This window comes from Biomphalaria glabrata, chromosome 4, assembly GCF_947242115.1.
Source record: "Biomphalaria glabrata chromosome 4, xgBioGlab47.1, whole genome shotgun sequence".
NCBI lineage: Eukaryota > Metazoa > Mollusca > Gastropoda > Planorbidae > Biomphalaria > Biomphalaria glabrata.
The window spans coordinates 34,413,972-34,435,795 of NC_074714.1; the positions used below are offsets into that span (position 1 = coordinate 34,413,972).

The following is a 21,824-nucleotide window of genomic DNA, read 5'->3' on the forward strand; positions in this document are numbered from 1 at the left end:
GCGGCCACTTATGCTAAGATGGACAGACTGCAACATCACGAAAACTGATTCATAAAAAGATGAATATTTGACAATTAAAAGACAAATCAGAAACACCTGAGAAGAAGGCACAGATTACGCATATCTTCTCAAAGTTGTGACTTAAAGCGCGAAGGAATTCCTATCTCTCAGTCCATTGTGTCTCACACAAAAGAAGTAAATTTAGCATCAATGCTCTCGCTTGAGACTGTTATGGAAGAAATAGAGAATTTTCTGGATGATACCAACATCATTACGTATATCTGAAATGTCATTCAGGTCAATAATAACAAATTTTTAAGTCTGTGGGACTCGCAACGGACAATGTCTACTTAAGGATATTTTTCACTAATCCTTGCCTGAATAGTTTTAAATGCTACCCATCACGGAGCAGCCATCGTAGCCTTGGCCGAGTAGTTTGTCCATGTAAAAAAGGAAAATAATGTATTCGCTAACAATGAAATTGGACACAGGCAGTGCGTCTATCTCAACAACAATGGCAAACTCAATGAATTCTTATCGAGTAAAATCGCCATCAATAAATCCAACGCTCAAACACACCTGTTCAGTGCCTGAGATATCTGCATTTTATTGCTGCTGCCAATGCTCCGTCGATACAAATCAACGTTTTGAATTGAGTGGTTTGAGAAGAAGTTTTTTTTATATCTCTTCTATCACAAACTGGTGGACCTGTTTAATTTATTCGAAGAAAAAAAAACTTTTTTATATTCTAGGTCTTTACTAAATATAATGATAACTATTAATTATATGCAAATGAAAACAAATCGTTACGACTAATGTGCTATAGAATATTGAATTGCAAGCGTAAATGGTCGGACATATACTACAGATTAGCTTGTTACAGTTTATTACAACAATTGCTTATCCTTATTAACTTTATTTTAATGGAAGCACTACATGTTAAGTTTCTTCCTAGCAGAAGTTAATTGATTGGAAGTTGTAAAAAACTGGCTAAAATTTGGCTACCCAGAATTCAGAGGGGTGCACGTGAATGGTCAGCCATCAATGCCTGATAAACCTATGCTAGCAACTACAACTTTACTTCAGTCACTTGTGGAAGCACTACTTGTTCAGTTGCTACTTAGATTTAATTGACCTGATGGTGCAAAAAAGTGGCTAGAATTAGGCTACTCAGAATCCAGAGGGGTGCAAGTGCACCCCCTTGCACCCCCCTGTGGGCGCCCATGATTACATTGACTCTTATTTAAAGAGCTAAGAGAAGAGCTTCGTGTTATGAACATAATGATAACAGAGTCGAAAACCATGTCCGCTTAGTATGGCTTTAATACACTGAATGACTACACAACACACATTTCGTGAACACATTCTTATGGGCGAGTTACAAGCACGTGTAAACATAAGAACGACAACAGCATATAATTTTCATAACATTCACCCCCAGTTCAAATTGTGCTTACTAGTATTATTGACAATGAAAGAATTAAGTAAACGCAGAACATCATTTAATACTAGTTCCCATTTAGCTATGTCCAGTTCCTTAGAATGTAAAGCCAAAGTTATGGCTTTCCATAAAGTCCCGTTAAGTCTCTCTATTTGTCCGTTTCCTCTCGGACTGTAAGGGGTCGTTCTACTAGTCGCGATTCCTCTCTCGTGGAGGAAATGCTGCACAACTGTAGACATAAACGAAGTTGCCCTGTCAGTGTGGACGTACGCTGGAAATCCAAATAGGGCAAATAGTTCATTGAGACATTTAACAACCGTAGATTATCGGGACATGCAAATGTAAATGGGAATCTAGAGAATTCACCTATAATGGTAAGTAGATATTTATTTCTTGAAACAGAAGGGAGGGGTCCCTTGAAATCCATTATAATTCTCTCAAAAGGATTCGCTTTAAGCAGCTTTCCAGTCGGCTGTCGAAAAAAACGGGGCTTCAGCTCTGCACAAGTTTGACATTGTTCTATCACAGTTCTGACGTCATCACAGAAAATGGAAGATTTTCAGCCTTTACAAAGTGCAATAGTCAAGTAACGCCCGGGTGGCAAAGGCTAGTATGCAGCAATTTAAGGTCGTTGCGAGTGATGGCAGATAGATAGTTTCTGGTAAATGTATCAGCTACAGCAGGGGTTATCAACCTGTGGGTCGCGACCCCTTTGGGGGTCGATTGACGATTTGCCAGGGATCGCCTAAGACCATCGAAAATATGGATTGTTTTTGTCTATTCTTCTATTTCTGTGTGTGTGAGGGTGTGTGTGTGTGTGGGGGGGGTGTCGCGGCAAAGTGAGGAATTGTAAAAAGGGGTCGCCGAGCTTAAAAGGTTGAGAACCGCTGAGCTACAGTGTTTTGCTTGCCAGTGCGATAGATGCCGTCATAGTGGAAACACGAGATTTCTAGTTTCTACCTCTGAATTTTTTCATTTTAAGTTTTTCCCTTGTTTGACCTGTTATACGTGAAAGAGACAGATCGCTGGTCCGTAACAAGTGTGAACGCTTTACCAACGAAGAAATGTTTCCATTTTCTCAGCGACTCAACAATGGCATATGCTTCTTTCTCAACGGAAGAATGTTTTCTTTCACTTTTTGTTAATGAGCGAAAGAAGAAAGCAACGGGCGGCCATCTTGGTTGAGGGTAGTAGCGGCAATGGCTATATCACAAGCATGATGTCTCAACGGTTAAAGGGCGATTCGGATCAATAGTATATATGGCGGCTTTTTCAAGCTCATTTTTCAAACTTTCAAATGTTCTTTTGACTTCTTCAGGGACAGGAAATGGTTGATTTCTTGTTAACAGAATTATTTTTGTTGAGAAGTTAGGTATCCACTGTGAGTAGTAAGCCAGAAGACCCACTACTCGTTTCTGTTCACGCATGTTCACTGGTACGGGTAATTCCCATAGAGCACGAAATCTCTCAGGATCCGGCTTAAGTTGTTCTTTGGAAATCTCGTATCCTAACAGTCTCACTTTAGTAGGCACAACTATGGTTTCTGACCATCGAAAGGAATAAACAGATTTTGGTGCAAACCTATAAAGACAAGTCCAAGAATGACGTCGGAACACAAATTGTCTAGTAGAGAAAGCTTAACTCCTTCGTATCGTTCATTTTTGAGTCGTATGTTAGCGTAGATATGTCCTTGAGTAATTCGAGATAGATGGGTGGAAGCCATAAAGATTCTGTTGCCTGAGGAACATGTCGGCCATTTGTGCTTCTTAGCAATGTGCGTCGAAATATAGCTTTCAGAGCTCTCAGTGTCTACTAGGGCTTTCAATTGCACGTTGTTGATGAAAATGGGTATTGTAGACTCGTTTAGATTCAAAGGCTGCACAGTAGCGATAGCCGAAACTGTTGAAGATTTCGATTTGCATACTCTTTGAAAATGACCTTTTTTGAAGCACTGATTGCATGTCGCTTCCCTTGCAGGGCATTGAGAGCGGGAATGCTTAACCCTGCCGCAAAAGTAATACTTGCTAGCTAATGCATTTACTTCATGTGTGTGTGAATTGCTTGCACTTCGAAGAATCGTTACATTTGGTGAGGGTTTGGCCGAAGAATTGGTGAGAGTAGTTGCTTCGCAATTCGTTTCCGGCTGTGATGATTCATATTGTAATGAGTGCTGATAAGCATGTTCTAGTAAGTGAGCCTCCTTGAAGGCGTCCTTTAAGCCTTTAAACTCAAAACAGTCTTTTCAAGTAGACATTTTCAAATGCTGTTGGACACTAGTCCATTGATAAACCAATCTCTAATAGCCTCTTCTCGGTGTTGTTCAGCAGTCACCGCTTTGAAGTTGCAATCTTTGGATAGAATTCTTAATTGCTGCATGTAGGTGTCTATCGTTTGACCTTGCTCTTGTTTGCAAGTAGCTAACCTGTGCCTAGCAAACACCTCATTCTTTGGTTAAATGTAGATGCTGATATAGTTTATCAGTAGTTTCTTAGTAACACGATTTTCTACTGATACTACTGATACAAATTTTTTACAAATTTCATACCAGTGCTGCCAATGCTCTGCTGCTTGAGGTGCTGTGGGCTCGATGTCAAACTTCTCTGGCCGAAATATCCTATCCATTTCGAAATTCTTACAACTTCACAGTTTTGGATTCAGAGTATTAAATTGTTATGAACATAAAGATAAGAGAGTCGAAAACGTGTCTGTATAGTATGGCTTTAATACACTGAATGACTACACAACACACATTTCGTGAACACATTCTTACGGACGAGTTACAAGTACATGTAAACAAAAGAACGACAACCGATACAGCATATAAATTTCATAATACTTCGGTACTTTGTGTTTGTAAAATGTTCTACATGTTTCGGATGTTCCTTCAGAGTTGAAGATATACTTCCTAGTTGAAAACTCCCACAGGACGACAGGGGATGGGAACGGGCATATATAAATGTCTATGGCCTACCCACTCTCCTCACTGAGTCTACGATGAATGAAAACGAAACAAAAAAAGAATATGGCGAAATATTTTATATAGGTTTTTGGTATTAGATCTTAGAACTACATTATTCTTTTTTAGATTCGCATTTTTACTGAGTTAAGAGTCCTAACAAATAGTGAAATACCTAAACTAGATTTAGATCTAGATCTATATAGATCTATATATAGATCTTAGACATCTAAATTAGATATTTTTGCTTTTAAACCAAATTCTGAAAGTAAATTTTTTACACATTGTCCAAATTCACCAAATTTAGTTGATAGACATAGAGCGTGTTGTAAATAGAAACACTTAGAGTACTTACTTAGAGATCTAGATCTAGAAACTAGAAGAATAATTCATTTACATCATTTAGATCTATGTAGATCTAGGTTCTTCGATAAAAATTTCAAAATGATCACAATGCAATGGAACCTATTTAGTTAGATAGAACTTGAGAAATGCTTTCCAATGATACCAATTTTATATTGCTGAGTTAATTGTGAGGGAAGTTATTAAATTTTTAGTGGCCAAAAATTAGCCTTCTTTAGCCTTTGTAAATAAATAAAAAATCTGTGACCGAAACAACTGACAGTTGAACTTAAATTAACTGTATTATAAAAAGTCTTAAAGATATGGGGTTGAAACTTCACACTCTTTTACATTAACCAGTATTCTGTTAAAATAAATTAAAAAAAATAAGACCAAGCAATAAAATCTTTGAAAAAAAGTTAATTAATATATATATAAAAAAAGCCTTCGACAAAAAATAAAAATATATATGTGATTTTGTCATCATATGAGCCCAAAAATCACAAATAAAACAAATCAGAGATCTGTATTGTGTTTTATGTTGTTTAATTATAATTCTACTGTATTTAAATAGCTATTTAAATGCATCAGATAGATAATTCTTATAAATTATAAATGAAAATAGCACTGCGCAGAAAAATATTTCCTAAAATTTAATGACTATAAGTTTCATAAACTTCATAAAAAAACAGTTTTAACCTTTTTGTAGAGCACTGGCAATTAATCATTTTAAAATGCCTTAATTTAAATGCTTTAAAAATTAGATTGTAAATGAAAAATTTCTTGCTTCGGACAATAAAATAAAAAAGAAACCTTGCGATTTTTTTAGAAGTTATTAAAAGATTTTTTACTTGAATTTTTGTGCAATAATAGCTCATCATTTTAAAAATATAATGTACTCATTTATTAACTATTAATTTACATGTATATTAATAGAAAAAAACAACACACAGAAAAAAAAATTAATTATTAGTTGGCTGAGCTAAAAATATGAAAAAAAAATTGTAATATTTAATATAATTTTTTAAAGTAATTAAACTTTTACTTTAAAATTTGCAGATTACAAAGTCATTATAATAAAGACACATTCCCTCTCCATAATCTAGCATTCAAACACTATAAAAGTTAATCTAAATAAAAAATTCCTATGTGTGCTTCTAAAAATAGCTCGTGATAGACAGAAATGATTTAGTCTATTTATTTTATGTCCATCTCACTCTGTGGATATTAAATTATTATAAATAATTTAAATATGGATTATATGGGCATTAATTATGATTATGTTCTAGTTTCCAGTGCAATCACTGCAATGCATAACATAGGAGATAGAGAAAGAAAGAAATACAACATCTAGACTCTATAGTACTAGATCTAGAATAGATCTATTCTAGTGAAGGAAAAGGTTATTTGTAAATCTTTAACACATTCAACATTGACACAATTTGTTTAATTTACATTAATTTTCTTGCTTCTCATAATCTGGTATTTAGAATCAAGAGGTCACAAACAATCTTTGAAAACATGGAAATTCTGCTAACTTCATAGACATTTAGATATTTAGTAGAATTTACATATGATCCTATATGTTACAGAAATAATTGAGATGTATTAGTGCAACATTACAGTATCAATGCGACAGTAAAAAGGTTCCAACATGCCAGACATTCACCTTCCCAAACGACTTCTGTACAGGGAGTTGTGTGCAGGAAAGCGCTCCCAGGGAGGCCAATACAAGCACTACAAAGACACTCACAAGAGCTCCTTCAAGGAATGCGATATTGACATTCATGGCTGTGAAGTACTAGCTCTCGATCGCTCCTCATGGCATGAAGCTGTAAGTTTTGGAGTCTCAAGATTTGAAGCAAGAAGAGTTGCCAGGTCGAAAGAGCGCCAACAAAAAGCTGAGAGAAGAAGCAGGCCTATCTGCAACTGACCTAACCCACCCATATATGCCACGTATGCGTCCGGCTTTTTAAAGCAAGGATTGGGCTTTACAGTCATTTTTGAGTCCATAGGAAATGAGAAATGTGCTCATCTTGGACAAATATATTAATGCAACAACTCTAACACCAAATCTAAGTCACAAACAATCACAATTAGATGACAGTTAGATTGATTATGATTGATGTCCAGAAACAACAACAATCACAATTAGATGGCAATTAGATTGATGATGATTGATGTCCAAAAACAACAACAATCACATAGATGACAATTAGATTGATTATGATTGATGTCCAAAAACAACAACAATCACATAGATTTCAATTAGATTGATGATGATTGATGTCCAAAAACAACAACAATCCCACAGATGACAATTAGATTGATGTCCAAAAACAACAACAAACCCACAGATGACAATTAGATTGATGTCCAAAAACAACAACAAACCCACAGATGACAATTAGATTGATTATGATTGATGTCCAAAAACAACAACAATCCCACAGATGACAATTAGATTGATTATATTGATGTCCAAAAACAACAACAATCCCACAGATGACAATTAGATTGATTATGATTGATGTCCAAAATAGTAACCCATGATCTGATGAAATGATTCACTAAGTAAAAGAGACAAATATTTTTTTTTTACTTGACTTCACTAGAGACTCTAGTACAGTCAGTTCTCTTCAAGCATTTTGTCATAGATCTACAGACACAATAGAAAAAAATTGATTGGATTTTTAAACAACAGGAAAATACAAACACAATACTGGGAAAACTTGTACAATGGATTCAAATATTCAAAACTGTCATGACCAAGGATACCACAAAGAGGCAAATATGGACAGACATTTAGACTGGAGTTAACACATGAATATTAAGTGTTAAATAGGTGAAGAATTACAAAATTGTCTCTAATATACCCAATTTAATTAAAGATTTTAAGCAGCTACACCAATACATAACAGAAGATTATCTTAAAAGATATATATCCTATATATATCCTAATATTTTCATTGTCTTTTGAAATTTGTTAACATTACTTGTAAGAGTTTTCAATACAATCCCTGCTGCTTATCAAAATTAAAACTAATTAAAAAAAAATATATTATATAAATACATTGGGTCAGGAAACACTTTCAGCTTGACCTTTTGTATCTTATAAACCAGATTTGCTGCTAAGATGAATTACGATAGATATAGGCTACTATTTACTATTATAAAGAAGTTCAGTACGGCTAACAGCAGAAAATATTATGCTTTAACTCCTTTTTAATGACATTTTTATTAATAATTATTACACAGTTTCTAATGATTAATAATATTTATCTTAAGCACCATTCAAGGGCCTCCCAAAATATAACTTGCCTATATCAGATTTAGGTCTTGCACTGCCACTGTAAATATATACACTATTTTTAATGATAAAAACTATGAAGTTGGTGGCTTAAATATTAGACATGCCATATCAACCAATGGTTCTCAAACTTGTTCTTGGAGATAACCATAGGGGATCTACAAAAAGATGAAAATTGTTTACAATCATAATAACTTAATAGCTAATAGCTAGTTCAATCCAATTGGATTATTTGAATAATAATCAACTGGCCCTTCACTACTGTTTAATTATTACAAACTATTCTATGACTTTGTTGATGGAGCTTGCCAAAACAACTATGATAAATAACAGTCATATGACAGAATTGTATTTTTCACATGAATATCATATTTACTTATTTTACAAACTAATCAATGTCGTTCTTTCAATTTCTCTACTTTATCACGCCATTCAAAGAAGTTTTCAAGTTTCCAACCAATAACCCTGAGAAACACACCACATTTACATCTGTCTTGTTATTAATCATGCACATTTTAAGATTAATTATTAAGTTATTCAAAGGTAATTCATATTTGTTAAATTGTTTTTTGCATGCCCATATAACGTTAGATTATGGATGAATATTTGAAGCATAAGCATACATCTGAAGATTAGCAAGGATGTTATGGAAATAGTAACAATAAACCTAATGCCCTAAGAAAAGGATGCACCAAGTAAGGCCAAATGATGTAAATATGTTCCTGAATATTGACTCTGCTGTACATAGGCAACAGCCACAATGTGTCCTATGTTTCAATGTGTTATTGAATGAAAGTTGGAAAGCTGCTAAACCAAAGCATCATCTTGTAACAAATCATAATAAACTGAAAGAAAAACCAGCAGATTTCTTAAAATGTGAAGCCAAAGTATATAAAAATCAACAGAAAATTATTATCAATCTGACAACAGTGAATTAAAAAGCTCTTAATGCTTCATATATTATTGTATTGCGAGGAGCAAAAAAGCACACACAGTTGCGAAGAGTTTAATTATGCCAGCAGTTTTAGAAATATGTGATTTGGGCAGACAAATAAGGCTGTGACAAGTGTCTGCTAAAATCATATTGCTTGTAAAGTTGTCCCTGAACTGAAAAAGTTTAAGAACCTCTGAAGTACAAGATACATATGTGTGATACCGTTAATTATAAAATCATGACAATGCTTTCAGTTGGTGGGTATAAAATCCATCAAACCATATTAATTAGATGATACAATCTAAAAATTTAAAAAAAAACATGACAAAAATATTTCATTTTTTAAGATGCCGCAATATATATATATATACATCATTTGGTCATTTTTCAATTTATTAAGTATTTTATCATTACAGATGGAATTCAAAGCTGTTCAGGATGCTGTCATTGCAAACAATTTATCTTTCTTTGAGAACTCCAGCACAGAACTGCTAGCTTGCATGCAACACAGTAAATCTTTTGATACGCCTCTACATATTGCCTGCAGACTTGGCAAGGCAGACATTTTGAAATATTTGATTGATTCTAATAAAACAAATCTTGAAGCCTGTAACAGAGAGGGCAAACGACCATTGCATGAGGCAGCTCACAATTCCCATGATGACTGCGTCTGCTTGTTACTTGGTCATAAAGTACAAGTTGATCCTTTCAAAAGTGGAGACTGGTAGGATTGTTTGATCAAGTTGTGAAATTTAATTAATTATTTGTATTATGGTGTTACTGCTGTAAAGCCTGCCATTGTTTAGTTTTGTTTGTTTTATAAGTTTTGGATATTTCTTCAGAAATGAAGATCCTTATGTCTAATCGCAAAACCCCTTTATGGATGGCCATGAGCAGTGTTCATTCTCTGGACCATTGTGATGATATTCTGAAGCAGGCAGCCATTTGTAATGCTTAAATCCTTTCTACTTGTTTTTCTACGCTTTTTTCTTTCTACGATAAGTTTTATACTAAAGTAACAGCTTACAAAATGTCTTTTCTTTTCTGTGATAAGTTTTATAAGAAACTAACAGCTTACAAAATGTCTGTCTTTTTCAATGAATTGTTGTTTTAATGAAATTTAAGTGAGCTCTGGATGCAAGCAATATCAGTTTTTACTGCCCTTTTATTGCTTTTTTACAATTTATTTTTCCTAGGACACCATTGATGTTAGCATGTACAAAGTCATCACTAAGCACTGTACAGATTTTACTGCAGACAGGTGCTGATCCCTGTCTTAAAAACAAAGATGGATGGAACTCATTTCATATAGCCTGCAGGTAAATAGATTGTCTAATTACTGGATTGAAACAAAAACAATTTAGAATAATTAAACTTATTATCTCCAAGGTTAGAACTTACGTTCTTATCACTGAATTAAAACAACATAGGCCTTAGCCTTGTTAGTTAAGTAAACAACTTAGAACTCATTAGTCTTGCATATAAATTAATTTATTTGTTATAAACAGTATACATTTTTTGTATGCACAAAATAATTTCGGAAAAGTAAAAATATTAATGTAATTTATTGTGTTTCATGAAGACTTAAGAAATGCTAACCCTTATTTTTGTTTTAAAGAGAAGGTCACTTGACTATTGTGCAATGTTTAATGAAATTTCAACCAGATATTTGGAACACAAAAAGTAAAAATCATAGAAGTCCTCTACATACAGCAGGTTTCTTTTTTTTAAATTTATAAATATTTATATATTTAGAAATATAGCATAAGTCATTTTATACAAATTTAGAAAATTTTAACTTTTAATAAGCTCTATTTCAGAAATTTGAAAAATAAGTGTTTTTTATTAACATCAGAATATATGGTTTGCATTTAGTATAACTGAAATAGTAGAGAAATTCAATTGAGTATATAGGTTGCTAAAGGATTGTAAAATAATGTCTTCCTTTTAGCTCTTTATGGTAGAACAGAGACTGTACTGTATCTTGTTACTGAATGCAGCTACTGTACTGATGAGAAAGATTGCTGTGGAGTGACACCTTTAATGGATGCCCTGAGAGCAGGACACGTTGACACAGCACATGTTCTAATAAACCTTCACAAGGTAACTCCATATTGAAAAGTAAGAAAGCTTGTTCAATAATGATAAGCTGTCTTTGCAATAAACAACTTATTCATTTCTTACAGGTTGTAAAAACATGCTTAAATCTACAAAAAAAAGTATTAGTTTTCCTGTCATGGCTGACTACCCAGAATATGGTTATTAGATGTAATATTAAAACTAACTTTGATATATAAGTATGAAATAAATATGCCAGTTCCTTTTTTTCTATATAAAGCATAAGGTAACCAATTTATTTAAAGTTCTGACACCAGCCATCAGCAATATAAATATAAATGTGAAGTACTAAAACAAAGAATGGTGCATACATTGTACATATATAAAGGCAACACTAGGGACCACATTTTTAATGAGAAAATAGTGAATTAATTGTAACAAAAATAAGGAACTGTACCAACTGGGGCACAAACCAGCGACTCTGGAAATGGAAAAATTGCCTAGTAGCAAAGCAGTACTAAGGGAATTAACTTCTAGACCATGGAGGAGTAAAAAAAAATCATCTTTCTAAAGCAAGGTACTTTGCAAGCATGGAATAGCCACCCTAGTAGTCAATGGTCACATGCCCTGCTTAGCTCTACCCCTCACCTTGCCACACCAGTCTCTACCAATTTTAATAGAGCCAACACAGATAGCCTTAGGCAAATATCAGACAAACAATGTCTCTATTAATTTGTTTGTATCTCTCTATAACAAGTGGACAACATAAATACATTACATATAAAAACTAAATTGAGAAGTAGCAATCAAGTGTTAAATATAAATACAAATGTAAAGCTATAAGTACTGAAACAATGAATGGTGCATACAAATCACATTTATAAAGGCAGTTCTAGGGATCAAATTTTTAATGAGAGAAAATAGTGAATTAAGGTAGCATGTGACCTTCTCTTTGAAAGAAAACTTACATTAGCATTTCTTAAGTCTTCATGAAACACAATACATTACATTAATATTTTTACTTTTTCCAAAATGTTATATTTAATTCACTTTTTTCTCTCATTAAAAATTTGGTTCCTAGTGCGCCTTTAAGTATGTTATATTAATGCACCTCACAGCAATGTGTTTGATATTCCTGCTTCTTGTCTTGTTTCTTGCCAAATGGTCTTCATAGTCATACCAGGCTATACTTGTTAAGACATTTCTTCAGCTCCAGTTTACAAACACCACAAAATGTCTTGCATTCTCCCAGTATGAGCTCCTCCTTTTGTTGTTTTTTTTTTGAGACTGAATATGAACTAAACGTAAATTATGCTTTGAATCAACCAATAAAATGGATTCCTAAACATTGTAATAATAATATTTTTATGTCTTACTTTGTTTATATTGATTGCATATTCTTGTGCTACAGGCAGCTACCAAAATTATTGTTACTTTAGAGACAATCTAATGTGAAGACACACTACTTTGTGCCAAGCTATGTACTATAGTTCTTTCTTAAAATGTTTGTATAACAGGCTAGCATCATAGAAGAAGACAAAATGGGCAGACAATCTCTCCACCTCACTGCACAGTCTAGCATGTTAACAGCATTAGAATATTTACTTGGCAAAGGATTATCTGTAAACTCACGATCAGCTAGACTTCTGGAGACACCTTTACATCTTGCAGCTATGGTATGCATTGAAAAAAAAATGTAGTCAGGTTTAAATATCCATTGTCTTTAGACCATTTACAGTAATAATAAAATATCTATGTAATAGTTGTTGTTTCTTAGCAAGTTCAATGTTTCAATTCATCTCTTATATCTTATATATCTTATATAATAAGACGTTACTTCAAAGTAGATGATTATGTCTTAGGCGTCATGCATCTAGTCATGCATGTTAACCAATGACTTAAATTCAGTCAAAGTATTGAAACAATATTTTATATGTAATACTTATTTGGACGTGTCAATATTTGCACTTTGGTATTCTAGTTGTATATTTTCAGAGAGTATGTTTATTATAAAATATTAATGAGTTGGATTCTTTTACCTTGAATAGGAAGGCCACAGTCAAACTGGAGAGAGATTGATAGAACTTGGTGCTGAGATCAATGCAAGAGATTACAGAGAGCGTTCAGGTAAAACAATTGGTAAAATAGTAATTAATTAAGAATTCATATGATTATAATTAAATCTTTTTTCTTTTTATGCAATTTATTTTTATTTCTTGATTAATGTTTTTTTTTCATTACAAAATTTATTACATTAATTTTATTTTCTTATAGCATATAGTATAAAGCTTTTCTTTTTAGTAACAATATTTTTCTCAGGTTAGGATTACAACAATAAATCAATTTCTTGATTTAAAAAACTGGCATCATTTTTTAGGGATAATTGCATTATATTTTTTTCATATACTTAACACCATTTTATCAATATTCAGTTCTTAAAATCAAGTTTTTAAGTCTCAGTGGAGCTCTATGGTTGTGAATGAATTCTTTTTTGGACAAACCCTAACCCTTTCATTAAGATTTCAAAAACTAAATGTAGTACAGAATAATTCAATGTTAACATTACCATCATCATGCTTGGTCCTTTTGTCCTTCTGAAAGTACATTTTTTGTTGTTGTTTCAGCTTGGTATTATTGCACACACACATTCAAATAAATCATTTTAAAACAATGTAAAATAGAGCTGCATGTTTTTTTCTTATTTCTTAAAAAAAAAAATTGATATTTAAAATACAGTGTTACTACCAGTATCATCTTCATCTTGCTTGAAACAGATGTAAAGGCTATTTAAAGACATGCACACTCTTTTGTTTTAAAAATTAAATTAGAAGGTGTCCCACACAGGACAACAAATTTGAAAATGTGAATTCCTTATGAACATAAAAGCAAGCTGTTGGAATAGAACTTGCCAATATTTATTGAAAAACATGTTATTTTTACAAAATGGCTAAAAGTATTCAACATTGATGCTTCAAACAAACATCTACACACCACACAATTATGCACATACAAAAAGATAGATCCATAACCTGACTGCTGACACATGCGGCGTCACCACTAAAGTGCATGCTTCTTTATAATACAGAATCAATTCTTCATAAAATTAGGAATATTTTGATGTGTCATGCACAGGTTACAAAGTAATTAACAATTTTAAAGTTGTATCTGTGAAGGGACTTCTTGTACATATTTTGTCTCAATACATATGTACAATTTTAAAAAGTAGTATGTATGTGGTATGGGCACTGGACCATGTTTATGCCCTGCCCACTGCTATTCACAGTCATCCTGGGGGAGGTTTGCGCTAGGACAGGGGTCGGCAACCTTTTGAGTCGGAAGAGCCAAAAATAACAATTTACAAAATTTCTAAGTTTTAAAGAGCCACAAAGTTTTTTCTTGCCAATTATATATAGTACTCACACAATGAATTTTTTATGAAAAAAAACACGAATTCATAGCCGTTAAACATTTATTTACAACAGTAACTTGTACTTCAATAACAAACAACTGATCAAACAAATTCATTGGGAGCGTTGTCTTTGCATGGTTTTAGAAAGTTTGGATACATTTGGCTCATAACTTGTTTTTAGTTTCAAACACGATTCTAAATTTTCATTTGCTAGTTGGCATCTTACTTTACTTTTCATTATATTCATGTAGGAAAACGCTTGCTCGCACGAATATGTCGATCCAAAGATAGTCAGCACTCCAAATACTAACTTCTTCACCTCACAGTAGCAATCTGGAAGATTATTCCATGCGCCGAATCAACTCGCGGCATTTCTTTTAAAGCTGTCCACTTTTGTTGTGTTACGTACATTTCTGGACCTCCAACATTTCCAACTTGCTGTTTAACTCTGTTCATTTTCCACCCCACAAAGCTTAAGTTTTTAAATGGATCAATTGCATTTCTAGAGATCTAGTATCAATTCCTAATGTCTCAATGTTGATTTCGGTATTATGTGTGTTAGATTTACTATGAATGCTAGAATGGTTTTGTTGGTTTTGTACTGCTCAAATCTGTCAACAAATTTATGTTGTTTTTTTTATTACTGTGCTGAAAAAATTCTTGTCAAACGTTGCACTGATTTTATCGCGATACTGATTTAGACATTGAAAATGAAGTAACTTACCGCTCTGAATATCTTTGCAAAAAGATTTTTTTTCTTCGAAACAAACCAATTCTTCTACAAAAACATAGGATGGGTTTTCCTTTCCTCGATGTTTTAGATTCAGCTCATTTAATTTCTCTGTTATATCAACCATAAAGTAAAATTTTTGCAACTATTTGTTGTTCTCTAATTCATGGTGATTAATGGCTTTTCATTTAGGAATGTATTTATTTCATTCAAGCACAAAACATTAATCGCCATACCATTGGAAAGTCATAGCTTTTTATTGGGAAGAAGGAGGTCGGAATACTGAGTCTCCATTTCGTTTACGAATTCTTTAAAATGACGATGGCAGAGTGCTTTTGACAAAGTGCTATTAACAATCTTGATTACCAAATTCATGACCTTAACTATTTTGGCAGGAAATAATTGGACGCAAACCACTTCTTGGTGTAGTAGTCAGAGAGAACGTACGAATTTGGTGTTTTTTTTGCTCCCAAAAATCCAAGTTGCCCTTTTATTTTTTCCTGTCATACTTCTGGCTCTATCAGTTGCTATTTAAACGATTTTATTTCAATCAATCTTAATGTCTTCAAGGTATTTTTGCATTGCATTCGCTCTATCTTCCCTTCTAGTTTGTCTCGAGAGTGGTAATAATCCTAGAAGTTCTTCTTTGGACCTTGGGAAGACATATAACTGACAAATTGGCAACTTGTGCCGTGTCTTTATGTAGCAAATGATAAGACAGAAGAAAGTAGAGTATCATCCAAATATGTTACATTTGAAGACATTTTAGCTATTCTGTATTGTACTGTTTAAGCGGATAGTGGCAAATCTTTGATTTTTTTTTTAAGATTTCTGTTTTGTTTTTGAAATCACAAAACAGTTCTTCAGATGCACATAGGAAGCAGTCTTTGACATACTCACCATCTGTAAATGGTTTGTCTTTTTGTGTAAATTTTATTGGTACTGCAAAGCGTGCCAGATTAGCATTACTTGTAGATTGCTGATAACTTTGAGAAGATAATTTGCTTCTTACTCATTTACTTGAAACAACAAACTATACGTCACACTCAAAGCACGTGGTAAAGATGTCTTGCGTCAAAGCGAATTAAAACCTGCATAGAAACATTCGACGACGGCGTCATTCGAGAGCTTCTACCGAGAGCTTCCGCTGAGAATTTCTGACAGACTGACGACAGTGACGACAAGTGTAATTGGGGAGGGGTGTGGTGAAAAGCGAGTACAATTGGCTGAGAGATCTCATCCGTACCTCATCCACGTTAAACAATTCAGAACTATTTTTTGAAATGTTTCGATAAAATAAATAATACTTGCGTATGAAACTAAAGTGCCGCAGCTTCACATCCAAAGAGCCGCATGTGGCTCGCGATACGCAGGTTGTCGACCCCAGCGCTAGGACAAACTTATTGTCAAATCTGAAGCAACATCCAAAACACATTAAACAATTTACAAACAAAATTCAGTTGAAGTATCCGCAGGTTGCCGACCCCAGCGCTAGGACAAACTTATTGTCAAATCTGAAGCAACATCCAAAACACATTAAACAATTTACAAACAAAATTCTGTCGAAGTATAATACATCTTTGCATTTGGCTGTGTTTATGTCTCTATATTTTAGCCAAAAAAGTTTTCAGTTTCATTACTGTCAAAAATTTTCATTTTAAAGTTTAAATACTCTTCATTCTTTTTCTTCTTAATTTATAAATTATTTGTGCCATGTGCATTTAATAATTTGAGAACTAATTGAAAGAAAATACCAAAATTATATTTACATATTAGTATCATGTCTCCTATGTAAAACATATAACATAACCTGCATTGTCTTTCTCACTTTTAAAAATAGTTTAATTAAATGTGTGTGCATATATATAGCAGTCTTACCAAAAGTAAACCTATAATCTTTAATTTAAATAGGACTTACATGACACTGCACATAATATTTGTAAAGGTGCGCAAAGTAAATCAATTCAGCACCTTCAAAAATTAGGGTAAAAAACATTTTGGGTCTGGATTTTGTTATCATCACAGTAGAGATACAAGACACTGGTAGCAAAGACAAACAGACACACAAACTCTTTTGTTCCCCTGGCAATCCAATCATTAAATAGAATTCAACTACCTTATATAAGCATTTCACATGTAAATTATGAGTGAGTCTTTGGTGAATGTATATTTTGGTCTTCTTTAGTTATAAAGTTTTGTTTGGTGTAATGCACAAATTGTAAGACAAATTTCCTTATGGATAATAAAAGATTATTATTATAATGAAAGTTTCTTGCCTACATGGTTTTTCTAGACTAGCCTGACAATATTTTTGCTCATGTTTTGTCTTTATGGATATGCACTGGATATACACCATTAACTATCAAATAGACTTGCCTCATGCAATCTCTAAATAGTATTGTTTTCATTTCCTATGAACTATACAGTTAGAACAATAACATTATGTACCTAAGCCAATCCCTAACACTTGAAAAACATATATTGTTCTCTTCTTTTTTGAAATAACATCTGTATAATATAAGATAAGATAAGCTCCCTGTAATAATATAGACTGCAAAAAAAAACAACAATCACCAACAAAATAGTGTGCATACATTGTGTTCATCTCTTTAACTTGCTTTTTTTTTCCAGCTTTACATTATGCCAGCTGTGGCCAACATTGTGATTTTGTTGCTTTACTTCTCTCTCATGGAGCTGAATGTTTTCCTGATGTTAATGGACACTTACCACAAAGTATGGCTCAGAAAACATCTTTGAAAGAAATTTTTAGGAAATATATGAACTTTTCAACATAAATAAGATAACAAAGAGGCAGCCCCCTTCAGAGTCGGATCTCTGTCGGATCTGCCTATTCGCAAGAATATTCAAGACATGATCTTGTTTTGATTGTCAAATGTAATAATGTTTCAAAGATTCATTTTGCTTGTAAAAAATTTGTTTTTTTTTCTGTAAAAAGATTTTCATGTTTTGGATGTTCCTTCAAAATTAAAGATAATTTACATCCTTATCCAAATCTCCCACTGGACGACGGGATGGGAGCGAGCAGGGTATGAAACCGGGACCATCAAGATAATCAGTCCAGCATGCTAACCACATGACTAGGCATTCCTGTTAACTTAATAACAAACTAATAGCCTATTATTGATAAAGAGATATATTACAGATTACGGCATGATAAATACCGGATATATACAATATGTCAGATGAGCAATTTCAGATAATCTTTTGGTATTGATTTGTAATTGAAAAAAAAAAAAAAGAACAAGGCATCGAGCTTGTGCTTCGGCAACGTCTACTCGATGTCCCAGCACAGTTACCAACAGAGCTATTGGCATTTTTATTTAAATGAAACTAGAATGAGGATGTAGATCTACCTAACCCTAACATCAATAGTATCCAATCTAGTCGGGCCTCCCAAAGGAATTAGTGATAGGCTCATGACCCTAAAGCTGCCTTTACAAAACGGAAAGAAACATATTTCCATTGTTAGCTGTTACGCACCCACCATGACCAACCCAGATGATGTCATAGCAAAGTTTTACGAAGAACTAAACTCCACCTTACTTGATATTCCAAAAACAGAAAAGCTACTCATTCTCGGTGACTTCAACGCAAGAGTCGGCTCTGACAATCACATCTGGAAAGGAGTCTTAGGCAAATTTGGGATAGGTCAATGCAACAGCAACGGGTTATTACTACTCCAAACCTGTGCTGAACACAAGCTGCTCATATCGAACACAATATTCAGTCTTCCAATGAGAAAGCGAACTTCCTGGATGCATCCCCCGCTCAAGACACTGGCACCTCATAGATTACGTCATCACCAGACAATCTGACCGTCAGGACATTCGTGTCACCAAATCTTGCTGTGGTGCAGAATGTGGAACAGACCACCGCCTCATCATCACAAAACTAAACATTCGTATCCAACCAAAGAGACGTCCGCAAAAATCAAAACCCCTAAAAAGGGTTAACACGGCCGCTTAGCAGATGACAAAACTGAAAAGTCGCTTGCAGATGCAATAGAGAACTGCCTCAAGTCCACTGTTCTAACTGAATCAAATGTAGATAAAAGCTGGGAATGCTTCAAAGAAGCTATCTATAGCACAGCATTAAACATACTCGGTCCTATGGAGAGAAAGCATCAGGACTGGTTTGATGAAAACAGTACTGAGATCAGAAAACTATTAGACGAAAAGCACAAGCTCCACAAATTGTGTCTGAACAACCCAAACTCCCAGTCCACTAAAGATGCATTCACTAACATCCGTAAAAATGTGCAAAAACAGCTACGCCAATACAAGATACCTGGCTTAGCAAGAAAGTGGAAACAATACAGGAATTTGCTGACAAGCACGATATGAAGAACTTCTACCATGTCATAAACGAAATCTATGGACCCACAAAGTCAGGCTCATCCCCTCTATTAAATGCTGATGGGACAATCCTATTGACAGATAAGGAAGAAATCCTAAAACGCTGGGCAGAGCACTTCGAAAAGGTTCTCAATACACCTTCCATCATAAATGAAGCGGCCATAGACAGGCTACAGCAGCGATGCCCAAAATACGGCCCGCGACTTGGTTCCATCCGGCCCGTCGAAACGTCGACACAAAGAGTAAAAAATCCCCCTCTTTTCCAAAAAAAAAAAAAAATGTTGAGAAATGCATTTTACTTCTAACGTTGGATTGGCAACATGACCTTTAACATTTATATGTTTATGAAATGGGAGAGTTGAAGTGGAATTTAGAATCTCATTTTTTTTTGGAAACGATAATAAGCCAACATATTTGATTTGTATAGAAAGTGTAGCCGTTGTATTTTTTTTTTAACAACAGATAAACGGCATTATAAAACATATAAAATATTATACCATTCTAAGTTTGTGCGCGAATAAAAAGATTTTTAAACTACGCCTAGAAAATGGAGGATCGATGGGAATATTTACCAAAAAGAGACAAGAAAATGAATCGTTGGCTAGCTAGCTATAATTTTGCTCGCATTTTAAGTAGAGAAATGAAACCAGTTTCCAACGCAAAAAAAGATAAAAAGATATCTTTCAGATATCCTATTAATTAATGTAAGCACAGTAACTAGAAACTTCTAGATCAACCGGTTTCTATTAAAATTGTTTTACGTTAATTTTTTTTCGTTTTTGTACCTTTTCAGTCTTGTGGCCCACGACATGAGTGTCGGAAATTAATTTGGCCGCAGGTTGAATTAGGTTGGTCATCACTGGGCTACAGCAAGTACCAATAAATGAAAAAATGGATGATCCCCCTACGCTAATGGAAACCGATCTTGCCATTCAACAGCTCGCAAGCGGAAAAGCCCCAGGAGCTGACTCCATTCCCGCAGAGGTCTACAAAAAAAGGTGGATTAACCCTGATTGAAAGACTTCATAAGCTCTTCTTAATTATGTGGGAAAAAGAGTCAATACCACAAGACTTTAAAGATGCCAAAATTGTTCATTTATACAAGCGAAAAGGAAAACGCCAGATCTGCGACAACCACAGAGGAATATCTCTTCTCTCTATTGCTGGGAAAATCCTTGCACGCATCCTACTAAATCGGCTCATGCAACACATAGAATATGGTCTACTACCAGAAAGCCAGTGCGGCTTCAGAAAAGAGCGTGGAACCATTGACATGATCTTTGCAGCAAGGCAGCTCCAGAAAAAATGCCAAGAACAAAATGCTGACCTGTTCTCAATATATGTCGACTTAACAAAGGCATTCGACACTGTTAGCAGAGAAGGACTCTGAAAGATCATGTCAATATGGCTGTCCACAAAAATTCATAACCATGGTGAGACTATTTCATGATGGCATGAAGGCTCGTGTCCAAGAAAGTGGAAAACCATCAGAGTCCTTCGAAGTATCAAACGGGGTAAAACAAGGCTGTGTCTGTCAGATGCATTCACAAATAGAGAAAACAACGGGATAAATATATCATACAGATTTGATGGTGGCCTATTCAACCCGAGTCGGCTTAAAGCAAAATAAAAAACAAATGCAGCAGTAATAAGAGATTTGCTATTCGCTGACCACTGTGCCCTAAATGCCTGCTCTGAATACGGATTAATTTAATATCGATAAATAAACTATAGTGACGTGTTGTCAAAAAATATACGTGTAATATTAGCCAATCATGTGATTTCAAACAATCATTTGACATAATTTATTTTTTATAAAACAATATCCGGAACAACTGTATAGTTAATGAAATATAAGTCAGTATAGAGATTTTCATTTAGCATTTATATATGCTATTTACATTAAAAAACCGAAACAACATATTATTGATCATGTGTTTTTTGCAATGTTTACGCATGGAAATTAAATGTAATATAAGTTAGAAGAGCAAACAAACAATGGTTGGCATTGATTTTTTTTCACAAAAACATCCAGAACAATCTATTATAGATACTTAAAACTTTTGAGATGTTTCGGAAGAAACATTAAAGGTTAAATCAGATTTTTAATACCTTTTAGAGTTGTTGTTTTTGTTATCTAAACGTGACAGAAAATAAGCATCTTTTATCCTGATGTGGGCACTAAACAAAAAATAAATAAAATCTGATAATTTAAACAATTTTGAGGAAACTGATTAGTACCATGTTTTGCCGCTGCTTGTTATGCTG

General features: G+C 33.9%; 1 protein-coding gene across 5 annotated transcripts; it reads left to right on the top strand.

The window, feature by feature from the left end:
• Positions 1-4,550: 4,550 nt before the first annotated feature.
• LOC106070464 (ankyrin repeat domain-containing protein 16-like) lies at positions 4,551-21,667 on the top strand. Of its 5 annotated transcripts, none has more exons than XM_056027325.1 (9): positions 4,557-4,665; positions 8,488-8,592; positions 9,400-9,707; positions 10,180-10,302; positions 10,602-10,699; positions 10,935-11,086; positions 12,559-12,717; positions 13,090-13,168; positions 17,812-21,667. In XM_056027325.1, the coding sequence occupies exons 3-9, from the start codon at positions 9,400-9,402 to the stop codon at positions 17,973-17,975; spliced, it is 1,083 nt and encodes a 360-aa protein (XP_055883300.1). In that variant the 5' UTR covers positions 4,557-4,665; positions 8,488-8,592; the 3' UTR covers positions 17,976-21,667. The 5 variants fall into 5 exon arrangements, with proteins under 5 accessions (XP_055883301.1, XP_055883300.1, XP_055883302.1 ...); XM_056027328.1 differs by lacking the exons at positions 4,557-4,665; positions 8,488-8,592 and adding an exon at positions 6,014-6,141 and having other exon boundaries at positions 17,812-17,913; positions 20,350-21,667; XM_056027326.1 differs by lacking the exon at positions 8,488-8,592 and having other exon boundaries at positions 4,551-4,665.
• The last annotated feature ends 157 nt before the right edge of the window (positions 21,668-21,824 follow it).